Source organism: Anticarsia gemmatalis, chromosome 2 (genome assembly GCF_050436995.1).
Source record: "Anticarsia gemmatalis isolate Benzon Research Colony breed Stoneville strain chromosome 2, ilAntGemm2 primary, whole genome shotgun sequence".
Lineage (NCBI taxonomy): Eukaryota > Metazoa > Arthropoda > Insecta > Lepidoptera > Erebidae > Anticarsia > Anticarsia gemmatalis.
The window spans coordinates 12,110,559-12,121,365 of record NC_134746.1 but is presented as its reverse complement, the minus strand read 5'-3'; the positions used below and the strand labels follow the sequence as shown (position 1 = coordinate 12,121,365).

The window sequence follows — 10,807 nt, the reverse complement described above, 5'->3', positions numbered from 1 at the left end:
TATTATATTATGTGATATCGTCGCTGCGCCTGCCAAGTTCTACATGTGTCTTTTGTGAGATTTTAGAAAACTTTTTTTTTATTTGGGACACAATATTCATTTTTTTAACATTAAAATACACATATGGAGTTTGGCAGGCGCAGCGATGTGATGTAACGAAACGGTGGCCAAAGTAAGTTGTTTTTGTTTAAATATTTTGTTTGAAAAGCATAAAAAAAGCTATGAATATTATTTTAATTTTGATCATTTCTAAATTTTGATCATTTGAGAACTTTTAAAATGTTTTGTTATATACTGTGGACTGTAATGAATCAAATAAAATGATTTTAGTTAACAAAACTTGATAATTTGCTTAAATTACCCCCAAATTTTAATGTGTCCTAGGTACAACGTACTACTGGCCTGTACCTAGGCCAGTAGTACGGTATAGGGTATGTTGTACCTTGGCCACATTTCCCTTTTTTTTTAAATTTAAAAATATTATGTAAATAATAAATATACATTTCTTATATTTTTTTGGTGAGTACCCAAATAATTGACATTTCAAAATATGCAAATATGATTTGTGTGCTGCAAGTCAAATCACAATAAAAAATATATTTCTAAAAAACCGGCCTAGGTACAACAGGTTCCCTTGTACTTTTTTGAAATTAAAGGTACCCCTTAAAACTTAGCTGAGCCTACCTGACACGTGTAATTCGAATAAAATAACAAGCCGTTACGTAACCCTACTCGAATAATGTTTCTGAGTACAAAATTCATATTCTTCTACTTTCACAGTTATGATACCAGTTAATAAGCTCTTATAAAACAGAATCCATTACAAAAGTCGTATATTTTCATCAGAATCCCTAAATTACCATTACTGAGCCTAACATAACACTACCATTTAGACCTTTTCTCTACAAGCCACAAAACCAATTACGAAAGAAAACTAACTATATTATGTAAGCCATTAGTGTGTGTTAATGATTAGATTATATTAGATTAGTCGCCTTTTCTAGTTCGGGAATACAATTAGGCGATTCTTTGATAACCACTGCACGTTTGGTTTGGTTAACGTAGTCACCTCGCCGCTATAATCGTAGCGCTGTAGGCTAACTCTTGGGCCCAATTTTAAAAAAAACGGGTCTCCTCCCAAACGAAGGGGAGGGGTTAGGCCTTGAGTCCACCACGCTGACAAAGTGCGGGTTGGGGACTTTGCATGCCAACTAAGACCACGTGGCTATCACTGAAGAAACATTAAAAAATATATATTTTTTTAATATTTTAACTAAAATTTAATCAATGTTATTATATTATATCATATAAATAAGATAGTGTTTTAGTATTAGTACCTAATTCAATTAATATACTTTGTCCTTCAGCTAACGAAAAAGTATTTTGCTTCGCACAATACAACCAAAGTTCAAACGCCTTATTAAGTAAATTGCCTCAAATTTTGAATTAACATAAAGCAAGAAAAGTTTTCAGTTATTACTGCAAACGGTCCAAGTTTGAACTGATAATTATCAAAGATTTCTCAAATTACTCGACCTTTCTTTCACTGAAGAAAGTTTTGTAATAAATTAGGAAAAATATTAATTTTACACACAGGTGTTCAATTAACTGTACCTATTAAAAGACGGGTAGCAATGATCCAATGTCTTACGATGAAAAACTTATTTGTTACGAACAGCCCGTAAAAGAAGAAATACGGCAATTTATCTAGTTCCATGAATAATTTCTTCTTTTCCAATGACCTTCAAAGAAACAGATCAAAATAACATTAGTTCAATTCACAACAAATTCCCACTACCAGCTTATTCCCTAAAAAGGTCCTTTACAAAACTTTCACCTTTTGATAAACGACAAATATTAATACATTTTAAATGTCGTTTCGCAGTTTGACCAGTCATTCCGCGTACCGAGCGTTTTACGGGTCCGATCATTAGGTACCATTAGTGTTATGAAAGCGTCGAATAACAAACTTTTTAATGTAATTTCTACTTCACAGGTAGATTACGGAGGGTGAAAATGGGCAAATGGGTACGTTTCAGGTATTTGTTAACCTTTTAGGTTCAAATATTATTTGAGATAACATTTGCTGATGTGTACGTTGAGAGGAAATGAGTTTTATGTTTTGTTTGGTTTATAAAAGTATCAAAACTTCTGTACAGACTGTACTTTTATGTAGTTGTATGTCTACTTGTATCTATTATAGGTTCATCTTTGAACATTGACATGCGACCTTAAATAACTTATAGGAAGCCGTACTTTCATGGGTATTAGTACCCGGGCTAAAAGATTACACTACATTTTAATTTTAATCTTCTCAAGTCAAATGAACACGTAAATTGAAAAACAATGAAGACAAAACTCATTTAATTTTCAGGATCAATAGTCAGTTCCAAAAACGCCTTCACTTCCCTAATGACTTTCACTTGCAATTGTTCGGACACCTCATACAGCTGGTCTCCTATCTCTTTCATCACGTCTCTTACATACGACCTCAACTTCGTATCCATCGTCGTCCATTCGAAGAAATTCGACAAAAACACGTGAAAAGGATCCACCTTCCTTTTAGCGTAGATATGATCCATATCGGAAAGTATCACGTGGAGTAATTCCACATCTTTCCCACCTGTCTGATGAGCATTTACTTGAACCTCACCTAGTCTTTCATCCACAGTTTTATGAACAGTATGTAGCACTTCTTTAGTCGGTACACTATCAGAATACGCCATGTCGTTCAATATCACTTGCAGTTCATTACTCGTTGTTTCACTCAGATGAGAGTAAAACGTAGTTTCTAATAAACTTTCAGATACTATTCTCATAAATCCTTTTACTTTTTCTCCATCCAGATCGGGAAATGCGCCCAATAATGTGCTTAACGCTTTTGTACATTCGAACGATTTCGTACAAATCCCATGTTCTGAACAAATTCTGCTCTCATATTTACCTTCAATAACCACCGTTGCGATAACAAATTTCTGTGTCAATGTTTTCTTTATCTCGGTCAAATCACCATGGTTATTTTCTATTTTCTCCAAGCCTACTGATATTCCTGATTCCTGAAACATAGAGCTTATTTTCTTGATCAAATCGGTCCAGTAGTACGATTCAGTTTTTCCCGTTACCACCATGTCGGCCGTTCGGAGCAATTTTCTTATTTCTCGCAAACATGCGTTAAGTTCTTCATTGAAAAATGCATTGCTTGTTATGTTCTCTAAGTCTGGCTTCGGTTCAGGATGGATTACGACTTCTAAAACCGACTTGACTGCGTTTGTCATGTCCGATACGTATTCATTTAAAAACGGTTCTAATTTCCCCTCGCAGAAAGCCAAGCCTCGGCATAAATTACTAGTTTTTATTAAAAGATATGAGTAGTCATTTTCTTTACTCGGTGACATTGATCGTCTTGAAAAGCCAGCGTTTCTTCGCATGAATAAACTCAGTGTGTCGACTACATCTTTTCCAAAACTGAGAGAGCCTTGCAGGTTAACTTGGATGGCGTTGGAAGATGATATTAATGCTGAAAAAGATAAGTATTGCAATTATAATAACCATTTGCTTATTTACAAATCCTAATTGCGTATCGGTAAATGAGCAAGAGCAAGCATTTGGGTCATAGTTGATGTTTTTCTAAAGTTAATTTATTCTGAAGATAAAAAAGCACCTCACCGAAAAAAGCAAACAAATACTTTTTAAAATCCATGTGGAATTTAACTTAATATTTACTTATTCTAAAATAAATAACATTTTCGTTTTATAGCCCATAAACCTGTTGCCGCATTTCTGTTTTCCTTTAAAATTTCAAAATGGACGATGTGATGTGGTGATTCAATTTGCCGGTCGTAAAAAGACCGAAGTACGATAAACAGTGTTGGAAATGTAGAGGATATAAAACATTTGTTTTATTGTACTTTTCAATAATTTATTAACTTTACTTAGACATAGCATCGCGTTTATACAATGAACTATGAAGCCCGCTACATAACAAAAGTTGTAATTAATATTTTAACTGTTGTCCTTTATAAAAACTGAACATTATTTCGTTTGTTCTTCTCAACTAATTAAAGACACAATAAATTGCCGCATTCGGTCAAACAAATAAGTAATCGTTTATTACAAGAATCGAATCCGCAACATAAAATGTTTACTTTTTTTTTATTTTACCCATGGTCACTGGGAAGTACAGCGCCATCTAGGTGGTCTTTATCTAAACTAAGCAAAGTGAGCAATGAGCATATTATTATCTATTGAAGTAACCACGTGTACCACAAGATGGCGGTTGTCGGCGAAGAAAGGCGATAGCAGTAAAATGATATATATTGCAATTAATGTTTTATTTTCGTTCTTAATTCCAACAAATATAAAAAAAAAAATAAGATTCGGGTCTAATGCCAGTAAGTTAGAGACAAAATTAATGAAAAAAAAGTTGTGGGGTGAATACTTCTCCTGTCTCCTCAGACCTCAGAAAACCAAACATAGGTACCTATATAAATATTATACCTCAGAAAACCAAACATTTAAGACAAAGAAGTGAAAATTCTGCTTAATATTATAATTTTAGGCCAATAATATTCAAGATAAAACATGAAAGATAATTGCGTTGTAGTATAGATTTTCAACCACGAAATAATTAACACAAGATGTTATTTCGTGTTAAAATCACTTCTTACAATTTATGCAAGGTAGGTAAGAGATATCGTTTAGTAAAGAAGAGTAAAAAGTAAAGTGCGGTCAGACTCTTAACCTCACTCAGCACATTGAGGACGGATTCGAGCTGGGCATGATAACGGGAGCCGTCTTTGTGGATCTATCAGCAGCCTATGACACGGTTAACCTGAAGCGACTGCTCTGGAAGGTTGAGGAACTAACTGGCGATTTCAACTTTGTGAGAATCCTGAGTGAACTCCTTAGAAACCGCCGCTTTCAAGTACACCTGCAGCCAAACAAAAGCCGATGGCACTCACAAAAAAATGGTCTACCTCAGGGAAGTGTACTGGCACCTCTACTCTTCAACATTTATACTAACGATCAACCTGCCACCGTGAATACTAAACGGTTCCTCTATGCAGACGATCTCGCACTGACCTCACAGTCGTCATCTTTCGAAGCAGTTGAAGACTGCCTTAACAGGGCTCTTGACGATCTGAGTCAATATTACAAGGATAACGCACTCAAGCCAAACCCTTCCAAAACCCAAACCTGTGCCTTCCATCTACGCAATAGAGAAGCCAATAGACCTCTCGAAATTAAGTGGCAGGGAGTTCCAATTGAACACTGCTCCAGTCCGAAATACCTGGGAATTATTCTAGACAGGTCACTTAATTACAAAGAGAACTGCAAACAATGACATGTGAAGCACAAGGTTACTGCACGTAATAACCTGCTGAGACGCCTTACCAACACCAAGTGGGGAGCTTCACCCCATGTTCTGCGCACCACAGGACTGGCTCTTTGTTACTCAGCAGCGGAATACACCGCCCCAGTGTGGAGTAGATCGGCTCATGCAAAACAAGTAGATGTAGCATTAAACGACACGTGCCGGATTATAACTGGCTGCCTCAAACCGACCCCGGTACCAATGCTATATCCTTTAGCCGGAATAGCTCCACCTGCTGTGCGCAGGCAGGTTGCTGCTTTCAGAGAACGACACAAAATGGAAACAGACCAACGGCACCCCTTGAATGGGCACAAAGGTGTCCCTCAACGACTTAAAAGCCGTAACAGTTTTGTTAGGTGTGTCCAACCATTAAGTGGCAGCGCTGCGTCTCAAAAAAGGCTCACAATTTGGCGTGAAAACTACCCTCCACCTCCAGACTTTGTCCCCCCGGCCGAGGAACTCCCACCAGGACACAATATGCCGTGGTCAACCTGGAAATCCCTCAATAGGCTACGAACCCGGGTAGGCCGCAGCAAGGAGAACATGGCCAGGTGGGGTTTCCTCGACAGGTCAAATATTTCTTGTAGATGTGGAGCCACAGAGGACATGGCCCACATGTTGTCATGCCCGGAGTGCCCTGACTCTTGCTCATACCAGGACCTTATGAGCTGTACAGAAAACGCTATACACGTAGCTGAATACTGGGCTGGCAGTGTATAGCAAGACAGAAAGTGTTATACACTATTTTAAATTAATATTATAATTTGTTTGCCATCGACACGCTAAGAAGAAGAAGTAAAGAAGAGTTAAGTTCGCCATTGAAATTGTAAACCACATAGCGTAACACACAAAGAATAAAATTAAACATCAGAAAAAAATAACAAATATTGAACTTTCTTTTCCTAAATAATCTGAATATAACAACACGCGCTGTTATGAAGAAGTAAAAAAAAATATTCTGCGCCTACTTCTCTGCGAAGAATAAAATAAATGCTGACTGTAAAATGTAAGGAGTGGTACATAAGAAATGCTAGTGAGTACGGGGACAACGACTATGGTTATTACTGATATAGTTCGTTGCCGTATACAATACTCTGATAACAGTATTACAGTGTAGTAAAAAACAATAGGTATATAAGCACTAATTCCGTAGTAGGTAGGCGCCGTAAGCTTTCTTTTATGGTCAGAATAACGGAATAACTAAATAAGTACTGCCTAAAAACCCTCTGTTTCAAACATATTATAGATGGCGCTCCAGTAGCACATTGAGCTATAGTCTGTGGTAACGTTTACATTTGACGTTTCTCATTGCTGTCAAACCTTTTTGTTTCGGCCATTTTCGCCGAACGTTTGGTGTTCGCTTTAGGTCACGTATCTGTTCGTGGCCTTTAGATCACTTTAATAAAACTCTATCAAGATGGTGCAGAAGAAGGTAAAAGCCATGTGCGTTTAGTCAATTACTGTATTTTTGTTACAAGAAGTGATATTATCGTGAAGTTTACACCATAACATGTTTATGGGGCCGTCGTTGTTTTGCACATCAATACAGTTTATATTCCATATCTCCAGGTATTTTATATTAGTAGTGCGTCTATAACTTGTGTATTTGAGTTTATTTCCCTTGTTAAAGCTTAATTTCTTAATTGTAATTGATTTTGAAAGTAAAACGGACATAACCTCAAATCAATGCCATGATGTTAACTTTTTGCTGAAGTGCTATGATTACCACCAAATTATCACCAAGATCGCTGACGACAAATTGTTACAACTACAAAACGTGGCAAATCACAACCGTTGCTTATGTGGTTATTGTTATTTCAGCCTAAGAAGAAGGTAGGCAAAAAGGTAGCGGCCGCTCCTTTGGTCGTGAAGAAAGTTGAACCCAAAAAGGTGGTGAACCCACTCTTTGAGAAGAGGACCAAGAACTTTGCTATTGGTAAGTTTCCATTCTAAACTTGTTTATTCGGTGACGAGTTTACTGAACTGGCCAGTGTTTTTGTTAGTGAAGTGCAAGTGTTCCAAATACAAACGAAGTTCTTACTTTTTTACTAGTGTGTTCAGTCAGGTTAGTTTGGAAAGTTATGTTTCGCGCCTTATCGAAAGCATGGACTAAAATGATGTAAAACTTTAATCTGAATTAAACCATGTGGTTTACAAATTATACGAGCTTTTTAACACTGATTAGTCCATGTAACTTCAAATATAACTTAGCATCATAACCTCTGAATAGTATCTTTGAAATGAATTATTTAAAAGTTTACTGTACTGCACTTACTCTGAGGTGCGGTCATTGTTTATAAAAGTTCTTCATGCATTTCCTGATCATTGAGGCACATGTGTGATTATACAATTTATTATGTGTGAATATTCTATCAATTGACTACAAGCAACAACATTCAATTCAAGGTGAACACCTATGTTATTTTCCGCTACCATTATTGTCATCAATCAACATAGTGGATTTGTTTTTTTATTATGTTTATTATTACTAGGTATAACCTAAATTTTATTCCAAAACTAACTAATATAACCACAACACTCAAAAGGTAATAGGAGTACTCTTTTTGTTGACTACTAAATAATATTAAAGTTTGTTTTTGTCATTGATCACCAGGCCAGGATATCCAGCCCACAAGGGACCTCTCCCGTTTCGTCAGATGGCCCAAATACATCCGTATCCAGCGCCAGAAGGCAGTGCTCCAGCGCCGTCTCAAGGTGCCCCCGCCAATCAACCAGTTCACCCAGACACTTGACAAGACCACAGGTACATAAAAATAATTAATCTCTATTTAAATCTTTACTTCCTGTATACATATTTCCTTTGGAAATACAATCAAGCTGTGTGTTGAGCTAATTGGCAGTTTAAGATTGTAAAAACTTTTGCAGTTTCTGATATCAAAATAGATGTATAGGTTTACATGATGATCCTACCAAATGCAACGATGAATCACTATGATTATCAAAATATATACGAGCTTTTTAACTCTGATATAACTTTCTTTAACTTTCAAATATGAATTGTACCAGGATTTGTTACAAATAGTTGTTGTCGCGTTTCAGCAAAGGGTTTGTTCAAGATCTTGGAAAAATACAGGCCAGAGACTGAGGCAGTCAGGAAAGACCGCCTAAAGAAGGCTGCTGAAGCTAAGGTAAGAAAAACAAATGTTTTCAAAGCATTCCCTGCAAAGTTATGTCTATTTTAAGTTTCAATCTGTGTGAGTGCAAATAGTGTTATTCAAGTGTAACTTTATTTTATTTGTTATTATAAAAAAATATTTGTAGAAGAGAATCAAGTATTTTTGAAAAAAAAAAACATGCCAGTAAAATACTACTGCAAAACTTGATGCTTTCTAGTTATGACTGTAAATAAAGAAATATCCTGTACATGCAACCCTAATTTGAAGGACTAAGACAACATTTGCACAATTAAACAAATACTGTACACAGAAAATTTTAACTTTAAAATATAGTCAAATATACATTGTCATGATGCATAACAAAACACTTCAGATTGCCATGAAGACCACTAACCACCAAGATCTCTGATGTTTCCTACACAATACCCATCCCCCCTGGTTTATAAACTCCATACTTACCATGTGCCATATTGTAGGTTGCCAAGAAAGATGAGCCCCCACCAAAGAGGCCCCTCACCCTCCGTGCTGGCACCAACACCGTCACCAAGCTGGTGGAGAAGAAGAAGGCACAGCTGGTTGTCATCGCACATGACGTAGACCCTATTGAGGTATGTATTTTTTGTTACTAGTTATGATTTTAAATAATAATATTCATTATACATTTACAGAACTTTAGCTCATTGTCTGTTATCTATGCCACTAAAGTATAATTTTTGAAAAAGGTTTCATTAACCAGTAACAAACATTTACATCTTAGAAAAAAGTGAAAGTTACTTATTGTCTTTGTGGCTAAATAACTCACTTGTATTAGTTAACAGCAGTGCAGTATGTGCATTGTCTGTTTATAAGAATACTTTGCTTTACATTGCAATGATGTTAGAATTTCTTCACCTGAGGCTACAAATTAATACACACAAAATTTGTAGTTGCATGAAGATGAATGACTCTGAGCATATTCCATACTCTTTACACTCTACAACTATCGCAAGACTCAAGTTTTTATTTAAATTGTTGTTATTTCCAGCTCGTGCTCTTCCTGCCCGCCCTCTGCCGTAAGATGGGTGTGCCGTACTGTATCGTCAAGGGCAAGTCCCGTCTGGGAGCCCTTGTACACCGCAAGACTTGCACCAGTGTTGCACTGACACATGTATGTATATTCTTTTCATTATTTTAGAAATGAAATAACTTTTTGAGATAATGACTTTGATATTAGCTCTTAAGTTCTTGTTTACGTATTCTGTTTTCATTTTGAATTGGCTACAAAATATAATAGGTTGAGAACTCATCACAATATTGTTCTTATTGAGTGAACTGAACATTTCTGTGCACACTAATTATTACTTATGTAAGATGAGCATGTTATGATGATATATTTGCTATCAATAATGCCATGATGACAACCCTTCTACCACCAATAGATTTATCTGAGGATGCCATCTTACCACTTCCAAACGATACATCCTATTATTACAAAAATATTTTATTACTTTTCTACTATAGCTTTTTTTTTTATCATCAGGTTGAGTCTGGCGACCGTGCTGCCTTCTCGAAGGTGGTGGAGGCCATCAAGACTAACTTCAATGAGCGTTATGAGGAGCTACGCAAACACTGGGGCGGTGGTGTCCTCGGCAACAAGTCCAATGCGCGTATCGCTAAGCTCGAGAAGGCGAAGGCCCGCGAGTTGGCGCAGAAACAGGGCTAAGCCTAATAAAGTTTAAGACCTAATTCCGTTGTTTTTCTTGTATTACCTTTACCTTGTCTTTTATAAACCACCTTTACTGGCCAACAAAATGAACTTAGTTTGCAAAATTAATTTGCAAGTTACGATATAATCTACCGCCATGCCTTATTACATTCTAAACGGATAAGCCGTTATCACGCGAAAAAGAAACTATGCACCAACACATACACTACCTCCGGAAACGCTAGCGCCCTGAGTTCATGGGAATTCTTTTGTAGTTATGAAGCTCAAGGAAGCCGCCATGGTGTTCTTCGAATACAGGGCACCAAGCTTTGTACAATTATAAGGGCCAGTGGGCATACAATCAGGCTGATGGGCGGTTGTACTGTATAATATGCTGGCAAGGCACACGCCGTTTTTTCCATTTTTCGATAACGCCATCTATCATTGATTTTTCGAATTGAGCATGATTTGACATTGCTGATTCTGAACGTCTTGACACCAGTTTACTATAGATGTCGCTTTTCACAATTGTAAACTAAGGCCTATTCCACATTCACACAGTTCGTAAATGTCGATAATGTAAACAGCCAAGGAAGTCGGAACACATTCGCA

General features: G+C 36.7%; 2 protein-coding genes and 2 non-coding genes across 5 annotated transcripts; 3 read left to right on the top strand and 1 right to left on the bottom strand.

The window, feature by feature from the left end:
• Nucleotides 1–2,349: 2,349 nt before the first annotated feature.
• On the bottom strand, nucleotides 2,350–4,319 carry LOC142978674 (uncharacterized). Of its 2 annotated transcripts, none has more exons than XM_076123192.1 (2): nucleotides 3,724–4,319; nucleotides 2,350–3,517 (listed from the first exon to the last, which is right to left on the bottom strand). In XM_076123192.1, the coding sequence occupies exon 2, from the start codon at nucleotides 3,426–3,428 to the stop codon at nucleotides 2,364–2,366; it is 1,065 nt and encodes a 354-aa protein (XP_075979307.1). In that variant the 5' UTR covers nucleotides 3,429–3,517; nucleotides 3,724–4,319; the 3' UTR covers nucleotides 2,350–2,363. The 2 variants fall into 2 exon arrangements, with proteins under 2 accessions (XP_075979307.1, XP_075979298.1); XM_076123183.1 differs by having other exon boundaries at nucleotides 3,667–4,275.
• Nucleotides 4,320–6,647: 2,328 nt separating this feature from the next.
• Nucleotides 6,648–10,236, top strand: RpL7A (ribosomal protein L7A). Its single transcript, XM_076132780.1, has 7 exons — nucleotides 6,648–6,806; nucleotides 7,196–7,310; nucleotides 7,989–8,138; nucleotides 8,435–8,523; nucleotides 8,988–9,119; nucleotides 9,536–9,658; nucleotides 10,031–10,236. Exons 1-7 carry the CDS (start codon nucleotides 6,792–6,794, stop codon nucleotides 10,211–10,213), a joined length of 807 nt encoding a protein of 268 aa, XP_075988895.1. The 5' UTR covers nucleotides 6,648–6,791; the 3' UTR covers nucleotides 10,214–10,236.
• On the top strand, nucleotides 7,484–7,560 carry LOC142986510 (small nucleolar RNA SNORD36). The gene has a single exon (XR_012960390.1). It is a non-coding gene; the product is annotated as a small nucleolar RNA SNORD36 (small nucleolar RNA).
• LOC142986456 (small nucleolar RNA SNORD36) lies at nucleotides 8,288–8,368 on the top strand. The gene has a single exon (XR_012960372.1). It is a non-coding gene; the product is annotated as a small nucleolar RNA SNORD36 (small nucleolar RNA).
• Nucleotides 10,237–10,807: the final 571 nt, after the last annotated feature.